The 21,180-nt window shown below is 38.5% G+C and overlaps 1 protein-coding gene and 1 long non-coding RNA gene across 5 annotated transcripts in view; one reads left to right on the top strand and one right to left on the bottom strand.

The window, feature by feature from the left end:
* Nucleotides 1–21,180, top strand: part of LOC123310129 (inositol-trisphosphate 3-kinase B) — a 219,010-nt gene that overhangs the window by 54,409 nt on the left and 143,421 nt on the right. For all 4 annotated transcript variants that reach the window (XM_044893524.1, XM_044893523.1, XM_044893522.1 and 1 more), the window contains exons 3-4: nt 8,386–8,957; nt 12,200–12,443. In XM_044893524.1, the coding sequence (XP_044749459.1) occupies nt 8,386–8,957; nt 12,200–12,443 (816 nt within the window). The remainder of the gene's footprint in view (nt 1–8,385; nt 8,958–12,199; nt 12,444–21,180) is intronic.
* On the bottom strand, nt 5,905–6,249 carry LOC123310131. The gene is made up of 2 exons (XR_006537332.1): nt 6,193–6,249; nt 5,905–6,028 (listed from the first exon to the last, which is right to left on the bottom strand). It is a non-coding gene; the product is annotated as an uncharacterized LOC123310131 (long non-coding RNA).

Below are 21,180 nucleotides of genomic sequence, written 5' to 3'. Positions count from 1 at the left end.
TCTTGCGAGCTTTGAATCCCTATGCGACCGACAACCTGAACTCTCTCCTCGTCGATGTCCTCCTCGTCTAAAGGCGTAGCTTTTTGTGTGGCAGGCGCCCGCCTTCTCAGCGTTCTGCCGTTGGAGTCCCGCATGCTGTCACGTCCAGCACCAACTCCAGACGTGCCCTGGCGATCCCCAGGCAGCGACTGTTTTCCGAGGCTTAGCTGATTTCTTTCCGACATCGGCTGAGAGTGACCGGGGTCCGCGGGGTTGTCACACCCGTATACTACTAAGTAGTACCCCCGTAATATTATTATTATTATTATTATTATTATTATTAATAGTTACCGTCAAACATATTGTGGTAGAATGCCAACCATTCCGAGAAATTCGTGAAGAATTGAAAATAACTTAGTACCTAGGTATCCTTAAGTATGAAGATGAATCTGAAAAAAAGATAATAGAATAGCTGGATAGAAAACGACTATTAACGAAAATTTAATTTACCTTTCAGATTAATCAAAACAGTTTTCACTGTATTTTATCTACAACTACCAGAGTGAGATACTTACATTCCTAATGCAATGCTTACTCTATTGCTTGTCCAGGTTGTTTGTACATGTTTGTTTTATATGTTTATATTTATTTACGTGCTATTTATGAGATTTTAACTATGTCACTGTTTTACATACATCTTGATGTTCGCTTTTGTTGAAATAATTAAACGGCTAATGACCTTTGCAGTCGATGCCGATCCACACAAAAAAAAAACACGAACAAAAGACTCTGTTATTTCCTAGAAGTGAACAAACCCATCCCCAAATTTCAAAGTGGTTTCCGCAAACATTGCTCTACTATTGACAACCTCGTACAACTACGCGTCAAATGTTCGACGCCTTTGTTAACCTGCAGAAACTATAATCGCCGTGTTTTTTTATATAGAGGCGAATATTACCTGAGGGTCTGTCGAGAATACACTATTTGCCTTCTATAGAACAATCATTAGATCAAAGCTGGATTGCGGATCAATCGTACACGAATCAGCTAGCAAAACCCTCTTAAAGAGCCTCGAAGTTATCCAAAATGCCGCTCTGAGATTAGTATCACTAGCGTTTTGCAACTAGCCCTACATACAGCCTCTGTAGAGAAATGCAAAAATCTCTGCAGACGGACAAAATCCCGTACAGCATCTTATTTATGTACAAAGATGAAGCTATCAATACGTTAACCAACCGAATCTAAAACCTCCTGTTTATCACAAAGTTAAACAATACCTAGCACCATGGTAAGTATTCCCCATACTATGAATTACAGACCCCACCTTGGACTACCAAAGGAACAGAAATCAAGACCATTCTAACATCACAAAAAAATCGATATTCACATTCTTATAATTCTAAAAAAATTCGAAGATATAATCAGCCAACATCAGGACAAAACAATAATATACAAGGATACATCAAAGAAATCTGAAGAGGTAGGATGCGCTGTTCAAACTACGACGGAAACAATTATGTACAAGCTCTCTTCAGAAAATTCTATATACACTGCGGAGTTGATAGCAATGTGGAAAGCACTCGAATTCATTGGCGATAATAATATCCCACACTCCGTCATATGTACTGATTCTCTTAGCGCTATTCAAGCGATTACGGATCTCTTCTCCCCCATAATCAATCATGCAAAAGACCTTATAGCATGCCTACAACTCCAGCAATATTCTACATCGAAGGCAGACGAATAAGCAGACTAAGCTGCAAAGGACGCCCCATTTTTTCAGGACAGGACTTTGGGCTGATGACCAATTGTGACCTGGAAAGTAAATATAAAAACCAAATAAGAGACAATTGGAAAAACTTGTGGTAATCCCAGCGTTCTAAACTCAACCAGATTGATTATTAACCAACCCGCCACCCATATCCCTGAAAAGAAGATAATTAGTAAACCTAAGGAGGTTAAGAATTGGCCATAGCTTAGACACCCACCACCATTTGAAAACTGAAGAAATCATACCGAAATGTACTACAGGTGACACCACAATTACGGTTTAACGTTTTTCTGAACGAAATACTGCATGAGTGTATCTGATATACTTTTAACAGGAAAGGAGGACACACTTTTTTCAATAATTATTTTTTTGTGACAATCGATTTCGGCACTAGGCCATCATCAGGTCAGCTGAAATAAATAAGATAAAATAAGAAAATATAAGACGACAATATAACTTGTACAATTTACCAAAAAAGTTTTTTACAATGATATTGTAAAAATAAAATAAAAGTTGAACAAGTGTGTTCACTCAACTCAACGTCAAATATGTACTTTTTTAATCATTAGTTATATTACCGTTTCCTTCTAATAAATCGTTTTTACGTCTGGATGTTCTAGCTAGGTTAAGCTGGTTATATTCTATGGAATCATTATCGACAGTTTTCCATCGAGTCATATTCTTAATTTTACGTGTTAATCGTCCTCAGATATATGAATGCGTATACAAGGGTTGTCGGAAAGAAAGACTATACAGTTAGAGGGTGAATCATTTTGATCTGATTGATAATCAGGAATTCATTGAGGAGATGTTCGTCGTTCTTGTTCTTCAGAATTTCTAAATTCAAAAAAAATTCGTCGTCAAGTAGGCTATGTAATTTCGAACGTCGATATTTCGTTTCTAAACGTAATTCTTAACTTTTGCTGTACTATTTTCCAGGGGAACTGTAAAGTTAGAAGTGAGCATTTTGAATTGTTGTTGAATTAAAATTATCAGAAAATTATAAAGATGGTTTTTACGGACGTGTAAAAAGCATTTATTATTAAATCCTAGTTCAAAATTGGGGAGAAAATAGAAGGAGAGAGGAAATATTCTTTAATGCTTCAGCGACATTGCCAATGTATATCCCAATGCTGAAAGGATCAATCTTTCGATAGTAGGTACCTTTTTTGATGCGTTTTCAAAAAAACAGTAGTGGTCGACCAAAGAAGAAAATCTCAGAGTTATTCAGCAATAATTAAAATATGATGATAGACAGCAACTCTACGAACTTCTGTTGGGGTTTTATCTCAAGTGGCTGGAGTTGGCATATTTTATACCACACGATTTTGAATGAAAGACATTAGTTTGTTTTAATAAAGACTGACTGTTATCAGAAAATTGAAAAGATTGATTACCTATCCTTGAAGCATCCAAAAAAAAATCGGTATGCATCAGTCAAAATTATTATTTAATTTTAATGGACATATTGAGATTCTTACTATGCTTTATTCATATTACTGAGATAGGTGGAACCTTTTTACAAAAAAAAAACATAATACCACGATCCGAATGAGGGAATCTTCATGTCACTTACGTATGAAAAAAGTGGACATCGGTTAAAATTTTTACCAAGAATTTTTCTAACCGCCTCAGATTATTTGGATTCTTGTGATCTGATTCAATGGAAGAACTGCTTTTCGCACTTTGGGCGAAATTAACTTTTCATTAAAAGTGCTTTTCCACTTTGAATACAAAATTTGGATGTATAGGTTAATGTCATCATTGTTTACATTTTGGGAAGAGGAAGTGATTCAAGAAAAGACATATGTTCAGACGCCGAATATCAAGGTTCAAAATTCCATAGCCTACTTGACGACGAATTTTTTGAACGTACGTTAGTTGTTCTAAGAGTGTCAACTTATAAAAATCGTTATGCCGATGGGGCAAAGTTAGATTATCGAGTGAAGTAGAGTGTTCGCTCTCAACTAGATGATTTCCCATGGCAGAAGCAGGTTTATTCTTAATGTGTTCCATAGATCCGATTTTTGCAGTGGTTCGGTTTAACATATTTCAATGGACTGTCAAGCCTCACTGTCCAATCAGACACAAAGAATGAAATTTACTGTTAGCAACACGATGAAAGAAGCCCTGGACATCAGGACAACGAAATGTCTCGATAAATTAAGTTTCATTGAATCAATCGTCATTAACATCTTATATTGTAAGTTATAAATGAACGAACATCTGAAATATTGTTTTATATTTTAGCTTGTGTTGTAATCATGTAATGCATATGACTGTAACCATAGATTAATAAAACAGGAGCTAGAGCATTTCGACAAAAACGCATTCACAAAATACTGCCATAAATATGAATTTGGATTCTTTGGGTGGGGGAACTGGACAGGGGTTGATTCAGAACTACTTGCACTGAATATTTCAGATAGTCGGCAATAATTTTATATCGAATGGAAAATAAGTATGTTTTAATGCAAAGATTTCGAGAATTTTTTTATGACAACTATTCAAAGCGATATAGAACTAGTAATACCGAAACACCTTGTTTGAAAAATAATTTATTTTGAATACAATGTTACCATACACTAATGGTCAATATGACCTTAACCTACAAACAGATTATTTGAAATTTTATTCACTAAGTATATACTAAAAACTAAAAATTACTTTCATCAAATTAATTCCCTTCAAAATGGTTAATTCTCAGATCAATAGAAGTGGAAGCAGCTGAATTTTATGGAATTTGTATAATGAGAATCTGAAAGAGTTTGTTCATTGAATAAATTCTCAAGTCTTTTGAATAGATTAGGCGGAATGAAAAAGTAATGTTATACTATAAACATCTACGAATGATTATGCAATCAAAAAGAAATGATTTCTTATTGCATAGAGTTAGCCATGAAAGCATGCTTTAGGGATGCATCCCTAAATTCGTGATAAAGCATAATTTTTTTTCTCTTATGGGCAGTTATAAATTCAATTAAGTTATATCGCATATCAACTAATAAGCAGTGTTTTAAACTTTCATTTTCGGCAACTCAAATACTTCAACAACCGGCTTCCCCCTTCAAATTTTCATACCACCTCAAAAGTGCTTCTGGGTGTTGAAGTGCATCATAATTAAGAGCAATTTCAACAAAACTGTAAGCTTTAACTGAATAATAATGTTACTTTAAAGCAAATTGTTTGGGGTCATTGCCATATTTATGTTTTTTATGCATGCAGCCGTCTTCAAAGAAATTTTTCATAAGGTATTTGCCTCGGCTTTTCAAGCTTACATCTTCAATTTTTCCTCCCAATGACTAGACAACGGCTTGTAGGGTAGCAAATTATTTCTTGAAGTACAGACGAAACACTCGTCGTCTTAAATCAGTTTCGACTTCAATTAGCCTTTTTTTCAATTTCTGTTCTCCGCGTGTTTATTCCTGCAAACATTTTTCAACTGAAATTTCACTTCGAAATATCCTGATAACAGACGTTTTCATTCAATAACTCATAAAAATAATGGGAATATTCAAGCTCCATTTGAATGGTCATAATATTGTGTTCATAATTACAGTAGTAGCATAATTTTTACATTGCCATTGAAGATTGAAATACATTTTACAAATGAAGAAAACGTTTTTGATTATCAAAAAAGGTTCAACGCCGTGTGCCTCAAAACATGACCTTTACTCATTTTTATGGATTTTCATTCCTAAGACGAGTTCTATTAACCATAGTAGTTTAGAGAATTTTTTGTACCACCCTGGGTGGGTATGTATCTTACTTGTTTTATTCTTGAACTACAAGACACTCATTTCTGCAAATCCTGAACTGCCATTCATGATTGATGATTTTGATCCCATTTTCCTTCCATTTTCTTCAAAAACTCCAGTACTGATGACAGGCACAGTATTGGCTATAATTAAAGCATTGTTAAAGCAATTAAAATCTCGTTCTACTGTTCATCTTCAAACCAGGAAGGATGTCTATATAAAAAAGCATGATTTATTATAGGAGAAAGAGAATCTACCAAATTTCAAGTTCACCTCAAAACTAGAAGTTGTCAGAAATATATTGCAAAATTCCAAACAAAGTGATATTCAGACAAGAAAGCGAGTTAAAAAAGTGGTAATGTACCTATCTTACCTCACTCGGGATGGCATCTTTTCCAAATTAACAGTAAAAGTCGATTTCTCTCATTATACTGAAGTCTGGAGTGTAAATTACAAGAGAAGTGTAAATTGTTTTCAAGACCCAGTCTGGTCTGGTCGTCTGGTTTTATTTCTTGGAAAACTAAAATTTACATCAATTATTTTAATGTACAAACTCAACATTTCAATGTAAGCACAAATCATTAGATCGTATTCAAACAGAATTCGACCCTGGCGTCCCCTAACTCCCTCCCCTGATTTCATAAAGTCGTGTACTCAAACAAGAATAAAATATCCAAAACTTACCGGAATAAGTGAATCGCTTTCCTCTTCCATGTATAAATGCACTTTTATTTCAAACACACTTTTTTACGGCACATCGTTGCATATTTTCCAAAATATTACGACGTGAATGATTGAAATAATATTTTGACAATTACAAATACACACGCCGTCTTAGAAATTTTGAAGCGATCAGGAGGGGAATACAAGCGAAAATTCATTTCATTGGTGGTTGCATGGAGTGGGAATTATTGGAAAAATGAACAGTCTGGAAAATAGCTTATGTTTCATCTATAGTTTAATTCAACAGTGTTATGCCTCGGTAATTTTCGGGGGATTTCTTGTCGCCCCTCTTGAACACAGGAATACTTTTCTTCCATTCCAGGGGTACCTTTTTGGTCTTCAATATTTTATTGTATAGGGCAGTTAGTTCTACCATAAGTTCGTGTCCTCCATTCTTCAAGAGCTCATTCGGTATTTCACCTAGGCCTGGCGCCTTCCTGTCCTTAATTTTTTAGCAATCTCTGTTATCATTTCTACCGGTATCTCGATAGGGTCAGGCTCTTCCGTAGTTTCATCGGGAATATTTTCTGCAGAGTACAGTTTCTGGAAGTAGGTACTCCATTCCGTTTCGTCTATCTGTACGGTTTGCGTGTATTCACTTACTTCTAGTTTTCTTCTTCTTAACATTCCCCAAACTTTCCTCTGTGCGCCGTACAAATCGTGCTCCATATCGGTGGTGAATCTTTCGCAGTATTCTCTCTTGATGTTCCTTATTTCTGAGTTGACTTTGTTTCTTGTATGGATGTAGTTCTTTCTATTTTATGGTGTTTTGTTGCTTCTGTATGACAAATAAGCTTTCCGTTTCTCTGTTCCTAGCGCTCTACCTCTGATGTAAACCATTGTGTTCTATATGACTTTGTACTGCGAACGATTTCCCTTTTGCCTAGAACTTCTTCAGCGGCTTCTGTTATGTTCGTCCTTATCTTTTTCCAGCAGCTCTCCATATCATCGTGCTCGCTAATTCGATTTTCACCTATTTTCTGTGACAGCCGTACCCTGTAGAGCTCTTTAGTTGAAGGATCTTTAATTGATTCGATGTTGAGCTTTTCTTTGCCGACATTTATGATTTTTCTTTTTGTTTGCATTCTCATGCGTAATTTAGATACAGAGTACTAAAAAGTGGTCAGAGCCCCTATATTAGCGGAAGTTAGACTTCTCGTATCTAATATTTGAGTTGGATGAATTGCTCGGTTTGATATAACATAGTCTATTGTCGAGCTATGTCCACGAGAGTTTTGCCAGGTAATTTTCAGTTGTGGTTTTTGTCTGAAGAAGTTGTTTATTCGCAAGTTATAGCGGGTGCAAAAGTCTATTAGGGCTTCTCCATGTTCATTAATGTGGTCTTCGTTGTGTCTGTGTTTTATACCGGGTATAAAATAATTTCCTACTCTCGCATTTAGGTTACCCATTATAAGCAGTTTTTCTGTTCCTGGTATCTTCCTCACTTCTGTCTCTAAGGCTAAGTACACATGAGGGCGTTAGACGCCGCGTTGAGCGCGCGTTTGTAGTTTTCACTTCACTAATGCACAGATGTCAATTTGGTGATGGTTCTTTTGAACTCCACGACATAATGTTCCAGCAGGCCACTCTTATTGTATTCGATCTCCACCGTTTTTTCTTTGATGCTTCAATTTCCGTATTCTTTTTTCTGTTTCTTGCTAAGTCCGTTGCCGTGTTATCCGTCCTAATCCGAGGCTGTGAATTGGTACTTTGAGCAATCAATCGGTTTTTACGTCAGGTAGGCTGCTAACGAGGCTGCTAATCTCGCCTGACAACCCTCCTCCTTCATACGGGCTTGCGACCGGCTTCGGTGCGATTGAGCCACTCAATCCACACACCGAAGCCGGAGTTGCCAAATCAAATTTTGTAATACGTGATACCACTAAATTTTTTTCCTCATTAAGGAAGCGCTATAAAAAATCTTAAATGACATAAACACAAATAATTCCTAATTACATGGTCCATGAAAAGCTCCAATTTGTAAAAGCGATTACGAAAATCATGAGATACTCAACCTCTGCGCTTCATTTGGATATTTTTGCTTTCGTTCCAAAATTCATCAGCTTTCTGTATTCACAATAATCCGAATCATTCACTTTTAAGTCCATTATATCACCAATGTTGTACTGATCTCTTTCCATTTGACTGTTCCAGGAGGATCCTTCATCGAAGGGTACAGATAACCGCTGCAAGAGACACCGAAAGACTGGAGTTTTCGAAATTGTCAATAGCTCAACGAAAGATAATGAAGTAAATGAATCCTTAGGGCTCTCAGAAAAAAATGAGAACAAAACCGAATGCAACCACGATAACCTTCTAGTACCACCAGCAAGTAGCTCTAGCTCAGCAGCATCGGCGACCAGCGAAGACGAGTCAGAAAAACACGAATACTTGAAAAACAATCTCGTGCGCAGGTGCGAAAGTTCAGATTCTGCTATTGTACACAGCGATGAAGAATTCACTACTGTGCACTCTAACTGGGGTGAGAAGAATGAGGAAATAGACGAATTGCCATACAGTTATCCAGTGTTCAGCCCATACAGTCCCAGAAGATCAATAGATCAAGAGAATGTTCCCAGCAGAACTATTCTCGAGTCTCAGTTTGTAGCCTTACCTCTAGATAGAAAAGCGAGTGACGCCTTTAGCGAGATCTCCGATCAGTTTACTTACGATAGCCGGAGACAGAGCTGTATTACAGATGATGGTGACGAGATCGCCAAGTACAGGTAATCGTTAATAATAGAACTAAGTACACACCAGTAGATGATTTTGCTATAATACAAGGTTCAAGAATTATTGACATCAACAATAACTGATGTTCTTCATTTCAAATCAATGTAACAATAACGAATTACTGATAACTAATTAAATGAAATATAATCAAACAAAAAACTTTGATTCATGAAATCATCAAGACAATAAGGCTCTAAGTTCGAAAGAATTTTCCTCTTAAACAATTGTTGTTTTCCTTCTGTATTACTACTATTACTCCAGGTAGACTACTGAAAAGTTTCTGGTATTCTGGTTTATTTCTATAAGCTACAAATTATGGAGCACAAATAGCCGTTAGAATATAACCGTCGACTTTTCGTTCTGAAATTATTACGCAAAATGTCATTTTATGTTGAGTTCGACGAAGAAAGAATTTAGTATTATAACTCAGAAAATGAAATCAAATCCCACCGCTGTCACCACTCTAACAATGAACCACGTGTCTTTATCAATGGAAGAGCGCCTTTCCAATAGACAAGGGCTGATTGCTCTCTAAAAAGGAAAATGTGGATTTGGCCCGTCACGCAAAAGACAGGTCTTGATGTTATATTTTCTGGGGAGCACGTTCGAATGAAAGTCCTGAATTGAATTAACAATTAAATCTATTGAAAGAAAATTTGAACTCCACTTCATACACCATTCACTTTTATGGAAGCACTCGGTTGACCATGAAATAATTTCCTTGAATTGTTGTAACTATAAGCGTGAGAAAGGCTTTGGTTACAGAATTCGAAAGGGATCTTTCTTTTCTTTTCGAGGCTCGTTATTTTAGAAAAAATCACAAGTGCATAAATCTTTATTATTAATTCAATCTCGAACGAAGGGAGTAAGGTTGGCACTCATAAAATTCCGTTAATGTCATAACAACGTTGCCCAATTGATATTAATTAATATTGCAAAAATGCCGAAGGTAATAGAAAAAGGGATGGGATAAGCTTCGAGTATTGAATATTGAGGGGTTAATACTCAATGATATAAGTGAATATTATGTTTCATCGTAAAATACAGATTTCGTAAGCACCGAGTGAGAAAGACAAGAGGAGAAAATCGGCTGATTTAGAGGTTTGGGAAATCTCTATTCCTTCGAAAACCGCTGCACGCCTATGTACGCTAAAATGCCAAACGAAAGACTAACCGGAGCATATGCAGTACTCTCAACTCGGGAAATATATCGGAAGTAAGAAAAAAAGCTTCAGAAATTCGATATATTGCAACGCAAATGTAAACACATCTAACCTCATTTTTTTATGTAGCAGGGGGAAAATCTGCAAGACAGACGAACACACCCTCTCCTGAGGAGGAACAAGTGTGGGGATTCTCACTCTCCTGAGCTCGAGACCCACTAAAAACCCTAAACTGCTTCTTCATAGGTTCCGGGCATTTTGCCTATTAACCAGTTGACTCTTATGGTTTCTGGACTCTCACACGATCATAGTCGTGTTGATAGTTGCCTTATACCTTTTATAGGTTAAGCTCTTCTTTGGTTACATTTGAATCCTTAACTGATCTCTCGGTCTTCGGTGGTAGGTTCTTGACCTTCTAGCTTCTTCTATTGGATCGTAGTCGACTAATCTTCGTAGTTCCTCATTTGGATGTTGTTTGGCTTTGTTGAATATCCTTTCCACCTTTCTCTTCATAAATTCTGTAACTGGTTCCCATTCCAAGTAATGTAAGTCCTTGTAGATTTGTTTGTTCCTAACAAACCAGGGTACATCCATCGCCATTCTGAGGAGTTTATTCTCAGTGGCCTGTATTCTCTTGATGTGATGTGTGTAATCATCGTCAACTTGATGTTCTCATTCATATGACTTCATGGTCAAATGGTGCATCAAATGGAAAATCCAAATCAATGGAAGAAAGACTCAAGCAATATTACTGCAAAAGAGAATGGAGATTGAGAGATTGAGGATGGAAGAAAACCTTGAAGTTAATGGAGAAGAGGTTGAATGGGAAAATGAAGCATACCTAGGAGTCAAGCTTGACAGAGGACTAACATGGAAAACGCACATCAAATGTGCAGTTGATAAAACAAAAGCCGCAAAGAGTAGACTTTATCCACTCATAGGCAGAAGAAGTCATAGCTTCACCTAGCGCCTGTTGTCGTTTCTTATAATTTCAGGAGGAGCCTATGTACCTCCTTCTCCATATCCCGTAGCACGACCCGTAACCCACATTAGGGCGCAACATATCGAGATGAATTGTGAATTTTCAAAAATTCGAAATCACTCCCTTGCGTTTCCTCAAGTCGATAAGGTCCATCTTCGCAAAACAGCCAAATCAAAGATTATGAAGTAGAAAGATAGAAAACGCCCTCATATCTCTAGCACTGAAAACCGATTACAATTTTGGTCAGTGAAAACACACATGAAAATCAGATGGCGCTCAAAACGTATTGTCAATACAGAAAAACTGATTAACAGTTTTCTGCTTTGTAATTGAGTAGCGCGAAATTCGAATTCTATTCCTTGTATTGAAATTCAATATCGACTTTGTTGAGACCAAAAGATAAACATCCTGAACGACAAAACAAAAATATGGTTTTTTTTTGTGACCAGGATGTTAGTTTTCATCCTAACCTAACTTCAGTCGCCAGCTGACCCAGATTTGTTCTTTTATATTTCAGTTAGACCTAAAACTGCAATTATCAACTGCATAATCAAAATTTTTCCCATGCCAGTTATAAACAGTAAGTTCAAAAGTGAGAAGTTATTTTCAGTTTCCGAAATAAAGATCAACAGTCTTTGGAAATTCTTTCTCACAAGAAACGTAGGTTATATTGTGGAATTTAATGAGTTTGTGAAGGAGGAGGTAAAGTTTCTGCATCCTCATATGTAAGTTTCTACGTTTCCATCTTTTGAAAATCGAGGTCAGAAATGTGCCAAGCTCTTACGGTTACAGAGCTGCCATTTAATCACCCTGTACATAATAATACTGAGATGCTCCTACTATAGTCGGAGACAGGCTGTCTCATCTGCTACTTGTATTTAATTAGGTTCCGTCAATTTCATCGAAATCGGACAGCTCTTATGAGGCCGGAATCATAGTCAGCATTCTTCGATGGAATGTTCTTCCTGTCGGAGGCTCGGCAATTGCCAAAGTGGCTAGTTCGATTCAAACCATTACACATAATATTCATATCAGCGGATGATATGCGTGCTAATTGATTCTTAATGAGATAAATTTTTCATTCTTGCAGATATTGGAGAACACCATCCGTTGTGGTCAGTGACTATTCCGATGATCCCATGGGGATTACACTGGAAGATATCGAATACATCAGAAATAAGCACAGAGAAAACAGTTCTTCCCCCGATTCTAGCCTGCACAGTTCCTACAGCAACTTGAATCTTTACGGTTCCAATCCGGACACGTATCAAAAGTTGTCGGATTGTTCAACATGTTCGTTCAGTGGCGATGAAGATGCTGATTACCCCACAGAGGTAAGTCGCTTTTACTGAAATTATACAATATTATATTTTTCTTAAGCATCCAGTAGACCTTAATTTCGAATAAAACGAAGCTGAAACTATTATACAAAGATGAGAGAAGACTCATGCCCAGTTTCACAAAGCTTCCACTTCAATTTTGTTTCAAGTTATGATCATTTAGAAAATCATTCTTTCAGCAAGTTATTATCTATATCTATATATCATTATTTATCTGAGTTAGCAGCAATGTGTAAAGTTGTGGTATTTTGGGCGATGTATGGAATACTGGGGTCCAGGCAATGTACAGTATATTGCACATAGATTCAAAAGTTTTGCATCTTCAACATCATCCATTTATTTTGCGTTTGTTCATCAATGTTTATCTTTTTGAATTTATTTATTTATTTTGAACATTGAGAAGGGTTGAGGTGAAACTGTAAATCCAGGAAAATATCAAATAATAATTGAAATTTGAACAACTGAACAGAAACTTCAGATTCCAAAAAAAAAATGAAATAAGTAACAAAAAAGAAACTGACAACGTGGACAGGTAGGGGCTTCTACAACTGAGGATGGTATCCTATTCCAGTTCAATTGGAAAGAAATTTCTGGCGTGGTGTCGTCTCATAAGATTCCCGCCATAGCTTCAAACGATAGCTCTCAGGTTGTTGGAATATGTTTCTGAAGTTCTCATCAGCTCTATATGTTAATATTACGTATCCACTTTCACGACGTTCGAAAAAGCTGCGAATTCTTAATATGTCCAATCGTATCTCACAAGATGCTCTGGGTGTGGAATGAACAACAAGCTTGTCGTTGAACTGATACAAGGGAATTTTCATCAAATACTTGTCCAGCGTATTCGATTATTAGACGGATAGAGGTTTTGCAGGGAAAGCAGAAAATACTACATTCAAAATAGGTTGGTGGTGCAAGGATCAAAAGTAAGCAGGAGAATGATACTCTGTCAGTTCGCCGACGTTTCGGAAATGTATTTTTCCATCTTCAGGGCTCTACAAAAGTTATGAGAAGACAATTATTTTGAACACCAAAAAAAAATGTAAATATAATAAAAGAGCAAACACGAGCTACATTATAAGTTGTTGATTAGAAAAATATCACAAGAAAAAGATTATATATTATAATATATCTATACAGTAACTTGAAAATATAAGGAAAGTGTACACAGCCTGAAAAAATTTTTACTTTTGATCCTTACACCACCAACCTATTTTGAATGAAAATTTTTGGATCACTACTTCAGATTTGTGAGAAAATACTACGATCCCTTGACGGAGAAAAGTGATCTATTTCGCCGATTCGACCACAGTTGCAATGGAATCTGACTAGGCGTACGATTCTCGAATGTGTATGAATGTCATCCCATTGGAAAAACGAGACATTTCCTGTGAATATTTCAGATTCTGTATTCTCGAACTATAGAATGCCCACTTAATCCTTTACATTTTAGTGGAACTGCTTTCAATGGTATTTACTATGGAATCATGTTTCTATAGGATCCAATTTCTACAGATTTAGACATCGAGCTTCAGGTGAGATCTGCATTGACTGTTGAGGTGCCTACAGATTACTCTGACGTGACGTGGGATCACGTCATAATATGCATGATCCATCGATGTTATAGGATATTGATGAAATACGGTCTCTCCAGGAAAATACGGTGGAAACAGACGGTAATTACGGTTAACTTTTGAAATCCTGGCAAGTCACTCCCTCTGTCGGCGAAAATCGGTACGGTGGCTGTTCTCAGTCCAATTGTAGTGCACTCTGTCCCTCTCTCTCTTTCTCTCTCTCTGTGACCTTCAAAATGGCTGCCAGTCAGACAGCAGGTCGGAAGAAGCTGTCAACCTGTAACTTGTTCGGTCGGAAGTCGGCTATATTAACCAAATAATCACCAAAAATACGGTAGGAACACCAAGTCCTCCTGGGACCCAACCGCGATCGAACGAACGAGCAGTCGCGGAAACCGGCACTACACAGCCTCCAATAACTAGTTCAAGTTCAAGTTTAAACGGTAGGTAGGTATTTTCAGCCAGTCCAACGGACTAAAGAGAGCGGAAAATAGTGAAAATGTCACTCCCAGTATGCACTCCGAAAGGGATGAAAATGCTACGAGTGACTTGCCTTAAACTTTCAAACTTGTCGTAATTCTAACTGTACTGCACGGTAAAACACCTTACACAATTTCCTTGGCACCTAGATCCCAACTGACCTCGCTCTCGAACTCTAGCGCAGGGCTCGAAGAGTACCCCTCTCCTCGGAAAATTTGCCCCACTATGGGTAACTCATCTCCCCATTGGATACACTGAAATTGTTCAGTCAATCAGCTGGCTCGGAAAAAGATGGAAACAACTGAAGAGAAGGAAAAACGGAACAAGTTGAAAGACCTTTTTCAAGTCAGAAAATGTATGGTTGAACGGAAAGAATTCTAAAATATATGAACTCCGAAAACAAAGGACATATACGGTTTTAGTCACAAATATGGGACTGGTCGGTGGAAAACAATGTCAAAATATCAATCGGTAAAGACCCCCTATGATGATATAACGGTTTTCTTCAAAAATATTTCGGTGGTCAGGTCTTATTATGCAAGTATCGGTGGTAACCGCAAGAGGTAACAATAGTCATAGATAGAAGTGTGGCTGGTTGAAAAGCTTGGCATCGTCGAAAAACAGCAACAGTGGGACCTGATGTGGGCTGGTAAATCCGATACGTAGCGGAGACATAGGACTGGGCCCAGCACAGAGCCTTGCGGTACACCAGATATCACAGCTCCTTTTACATTGCAATAAACGTTTCGATGGTACGCCCTCGCAAAGTCTAAGTAAACTGCATTGACGGGGTTTCCAGCGCATTGGCCGACTCAGCAAGGCAAGATAGAAGTTTGGTAGTTGGGGAACGACGGGGTAGGAAACCATTCTATTAATTATGAATGACGTCATATTCAGAGCAGAAGTGAATGATGTGGTAGCTTATGATCCTCTCTAGGACCTTTCAATCTAATGAAAGGATGTTTATTGGTCGATAGTTTTTCGCTCTTCTTGAATATTGGGGTTAGTGATGCCGAAAGCCAATCACTCGATATGGAAAATAACTTTAGTGATCGGCGCAACGCTGTAGTAAGCCTGCAGTAACTCCATCGATACCTGGTGTCGCAGCAACCTTAACTTCCGAGAGGTATTTTTCATTAATTGAGTATCAAATACTATACCTCAGATAGCTTAGCTCCAAAACGCTGGACTCCAGGAGCAGGAACACTTTCAGATGGTCCGATGGTGTAAGATGAAGCGAAAACCTTAGCCAATGTGTTGGCCGTTTCGCGAGCGTCCTCAAATGAATCACCACTAGAGCTTCTCACCGTATACCGACCTTGGAGTTCATGCATGATCTGACACATTTATACAAGGTCTTCTTGTTTTATAGATATAAATTCAATAAGCATTTCATCGCCGAAATTATCCACAAATTTTGCAAAGTTCTGAGAAAAAAACTGAATAACAGAAATATCCCATTCGTGCAAATTCTCGGAGCGAATAGGATCGTAACGAAACACATGACTAAATAAGAAGATTCTTAAGGATGAAAGCTTCGGAATTATCAACAACATTGGAATAATGAATAGCAATATTTATATTATGAACCGGCACATATACAGGCTGTTTCATGAGTCGTTGGCCATAACCTAATGGTGAATGCAGGTCATCCAGGACTTTCAGAAAACTTGCTTTTTTGTATCCTGAGGCTATTAGTTTCGGAGATACGGAGTGATTCATGAATATTGGCCTAAATTTGCGATAGCCATAACTCTGGACGGCAAGGTCCGATTTTGATCAAATTTTATGGGTTTGTCCACTTCAGAATGCTCTTTCAAACGGCGCATGAAATACCAATATCTTCAGGGCAGTACTCAGAATATCATGATTTTTCATTCAAGCTCCAAAATCTATATTTTTTACATACCTCACAGAAATTTCGTGATTGCCCTGAAAAACTATATAATTTATTCTAAGAAATCCAATTTTCACTTTGCATGGCACACTTGTCACAAGGGAATAGGAGCCGTACGAATTAATATTTTATGTCATTTTTTCGAAATGCGGTCCTGTTTTTATTTCTTCGGTAATAGTATTTATTGTCCTTTGCCGTAATTCTGAATTATTCGAAATTCTGTTCAATTCTTCTTCATTTTAAGCCCTCAGCACATACTGAGTGTTCGTAAAAAAGCGTTTAAAAGTATGCAAGGTCGAGCTGTGAATTTTTTCGAAATTACATATTGAATTTACGTACAAATGATGTGATCTAATTCGCCCCATATTGAAGACTCTCGAAATGCCCATTTAACCGAATTTGTAGCACCAATAATAACGAAGTTAGCAATGGGGCCGACTTAATTTGGAACATCTTTTATTATAGATGCCCTCACAAAGTTGGAAGAAGAGCGGTAATTTTGTTGATCTAAGATCGAACCACTGCGAGCAAATCTACGCTATAATGCCATCTTTAATCTTGCGCTTCATTATTCATTCATTCATTTTCATTGCTGTATCCCGTTACCGGGAATAAATCTACAAAAAGAAGAAGAAAAAAAAAAAAAAAATTCGAACAGACTTGTAACTTCTTAGTGCTAGTTGCGACTGTGTGCCCTCCTGTGACTAAAGAGACCCAACCGTGACCTGCAGATCCTTCCACACTCAGGGCATGGATAGTCTCCAACCAGATCTGGCCGCCGCTGTATCCTTCTCGATTCTCCATTATAACTGTGGACCAAAGACCTCCATTGTGACCTGTCTAACGCTAGTTGTTCCCAGTTATGATTAGCATTAACTGATTTTAGGGATTGATGTAGTGTATCCTTAAACCGCTTATACTGGCCTCCTGGTTTCCGGGCTCCCTCAGTGAGTTCGCCGTATAGAGCTATTTTGGGGAGTCTTGTGTCTTGCATCCTCAGAATGTGGCCGCTCCATCTGAGTCGGGCCCTCGTTACTTGAGTCTCAATTGTTGTACAACTCGCGCGCTGCAAGACTTCTGAATTCGAAACTTTGTGGAACCATCTGATGTGCATTATCTGTCTTAGTTGACGTTGCTGCGTCTGTTCAAACTGTCTAATATGTCGCCTGTAGGGAGTCCAGCTTTCGCTTCCGTAAAGAAGCGTTGGGAGGACCACTGCTCTGTAAACAGCTGTCTTGGTCTTCAGATTGAGGTCGTGATTTTGGAACACTCTGTCCTTCAGCTTCCAGAATGCCCGTGATGCCGAATTGATACGGTTGTGTATTTCCGTGTCAAGGTTAGCCCTAGTATTTATGAAGGTTCCCAAGTATTTGAACTGCTCGACCTGTTCTAGAGTTTCATTGTCCAGGCTGATATCTGTTTGAAGGCTTTCTGGCGGACTTATATATGTTTATAGGTGTCCATCATTATCTGTAGATCCTCTGAGCTGCTAGCGATGAGTGAACAGTCGTCTGCATATTGAAGTTCCGTGATAAACTTGGTACGGGTTTTTGCTCTGAGGCGCTTCAGGTTAAACAGGCCTCCATCAAATCTGAATCTTATCCCAACACCTCTTACAGGCATGCTCATGTCAGCAATTATCGATACAGCTATGGCGAAAATATTGAACAGTAAAGGCGCTAATACGCAGCCTTGTTTTATTCCAGAGTTGGTTGAGAAATGGTCGGTTGTAGAGCCATTATGCTGTATTCTAGCGGTGTTGTTGGTATGAAGGCTTTTACACACTGCTAGGAATTTTTCGGGTACTCCTAGACGTGCCATGATTTTCCATAGCGCTCTCCGATTCACCGAGTCGAATGCCTTGCTTAAATCGATGAAGGCTGTATAAATCCTTGATTGTTGTTCACGGGCCTTTTCTTGTAGCTGTCGCAGTGTAAAAATTAGGTCCACCGTACCTCGATTTGGTCGAAAGCCGCACTGGGATTCAGGTAAAAGCTTCTCTAAGAGTGGAACCAGACGATTAGCCATAATCTTCGAGAGAATTTTACCGGCCACATTAAGCAACGATATGCCCCTGTAATTGTTGCAATTCGACGTATCGCCTTTGTTCTTATAGAGGTTGATAACTAAAGCGTCTCTGAAGTCTTGTGGCACATCTCCCTGTTCCCAGATCTTGCGGAATAGTATTAGGAGACTATTGACAATGTCCTCATCCAAGGCTTTGAATATCTCCGCCGGAATGCCGTCTAGACCAGGTGACTTATCATTTTTCATATTTTTAAGCGCTCTTAGCATTTCCGACATTGAAATTTCGTCATCAAGCGATGTCATCGGACTATACGCGGGGAGCAGGTCTAAAATGGATAAATCCGAGTCGTTATTTTGATTCAAGACCTGTGAGTAATGCTCCTTCCATCTTTCGAGAATTTTTCTATCATCAGTTAGAATAGCTCCATGAGCATCTCTTATAGGAAAGCTAACTTTTCTGCTTGGACCGTAAACAGTTTTAATAGCTTCGAAAAAACGCCTGTAGTCATGGTTATCGGCGTAAGCTTGTATTTCCCTAGCTTTTTCTTTCCACCAGCTGTCCTTGATTTTTCTTATTTCTTGACGGACCTCGCGTTTTATGTTTATGAAACCTATTTGGGCTGCAACATCGCCAGGCTTGTTAATTGCGGTTTTCATCGCTTTGTGTTTTGCGTCCAAAAGGGGTGCGATATGAGTTTTGCTGTCGGCAAACCAGTCTGGGGATTTTCGGGAGCGTTCTGTGCCCAGTATTTCTTTCGCTGTATTTGTAAGGGATGACTTGAAACGGAGCCAATGAGTCTCAATGTCGTCGTTATAATCCGGTGGTGTTAGGCTATCTTTGACGGCAGCTGTCAATCTGTCCTTTGTAGAAGGGTTTTGTAGTTTGGATATTTGAAGGCGCTCTCTTAGATACTTCGGCTTGCGTTGGTATTTCGGGCGCATTGAGATTTTCATTCTCGAGATTACCAGCCTATGATCAGTCCAGCACTCAAGATCTGCTCTGGGTTTAGTGACCAACACCTCTTTCAGATCTTTCCTTCTCACGATCACATAGTCGAGGGTATGCCAATGCCCTGAGCGCGGGTGGCGCCAGGTCCCCCTTGAATTGGGTCTCGTAATAAAATAGGTGTTCGTTATACACAGATTGTGTTCTGCACAAAGAGCCAGCAGACGTTCTCCATTCGAATTGATGCTGTCTGTGCCGTGTTTCCCTATTATTCCCGGCCATAGTTCTGAGTCTTGACCTCTGCCCACTCTAGCGTTGAAGTCTCCAAGGAGAATAATTCGTTCCCGTTTTGGGATTTTACTTAATGTAGCAACGAGTGTTTCGTAAAAAGTGTCCTTTAAGTTGTCAGAGGAGTTCAAAGTGGGTGCGTATACTGCAATGATGTTCACAAACGTGTTATTCGCTGCAGGAAAACGTAGGGTCATTAAACGTTCTGAGATACCAACTGGATTTTCGGTAAGTTTGGCGGCCAGGTCGTTTCTAATGGCAAAGCCTACGCCATGTTGTCTGATTTCGCCTTCCGGCAAGCCTTTCCAGAAAAAAGTATACGCTTGTTCTACCAAGCTACCTTCGTCCGAAAAGCGTGTTTCGCTTAAAGCAACTATTGCAATGGATGTTCGTTGCAGTTCCTTATCGATTAGGGCAGTACGCCTCTCTGGTCGGTCGGCCTTGGGGTTGTCTAGCAAGGTTCTGACGTTCCATGCTGCAAAAGCTATGTGCTTTTCATTGGTGTTTGTTCGATGATTCACTCGCTCAGGCACCCTCCCCCGGAGATCCGAATGGGAGGGTATTTTACCTCCGGATACGAATTTTGTCCTGTTCGACTGATCCATCTTTTTGTAGGAGCTGCGTTAGAAGGTGTTCAAAAGCTGCACTGGTAACGCTGTCAGTGCAACTTTGGTTGCGGCTACGACTAGATTATCTTGTGGCACAGGTATCCTGAGACGACAAGGTCTGAGACGTAACTTGCGCTTCATTATACGTTATAAGTGTATCCAAGGTTTCAGTGGATTCTCCATAATCATCTTAGTTTGCTCGTTAGCGAACTTCCGTGGTTAGCACCTAGGTATTAGGTAATTGGACTTAATAAAAGGGGATATATAATTTAGGTCAGATATTAAGTACAGATCAGGCAATGTGAAGAGATCCAGAAGAGAGGGAGTTTGACCAGTTCAGTACCTTGTGGTTCGAAAATCAAGTTGATGACAACCAGAATTGTGAAAGAACTCAGTATAAGGGTAGGATGATGGTGAACTATGTGAGACAAAGTGAGGCAGCGACCACTTATCAACATAGTATAGAGGCATTTGAAGTCTCCTGCAGTCAAAACAATTAGACACATTTCGTATCTGCACTGAGAGAAATTATTACTAATATTTAATTTTACGATTTCTTAACCCAATATTTATGAACAATTAATAACAAAACTTATCATCATTCAACGAATTTCACTATTTATTAATTTCGCTGTAAATTATATATAAAAAAACGGTTTCATGCAGATGTAAGATTATTGGTAAATTATATTTCTTAACCAGGAAGCTTTTGGAGAAAAATTGTAGCTAACATCTTGACGATTAAAAAATATTATTTAACCGTTCACTTCGTTCGTTTCCGATGTCGTTCGGTTTACGAAGATGCGAAGAACGAGAAGACCGTTGGTACTTCGCTTTTTAGTCTACCCTAGTTTACCCTATGCCCAAGCAACAAGATCCACATTTCAGAATTAGAATATCAACAGATTAT

The sequence above is a fragment of the Coccinella septempunctata genome, chromosome 3 (genome assembly GCF_907165205.1).
Source record: "Coccinella septempunctata chromosome 3, icCocSept1.1, whole genome shotgun sequence".
In the NCBI taxonomy this organism is placed as follows: domain Eukaryota; kingdom Metazoa; phylum Arthropoda; class Insecta; order Coleoptera; family Coccinellidae; genus Coccinella; species Coccinella septempunctata.
The sequence above is the reverse complement of the archived record's forward strand: the minus strand, read 5'-3'. Positions and strand labels throughout refer to the sequence as shown.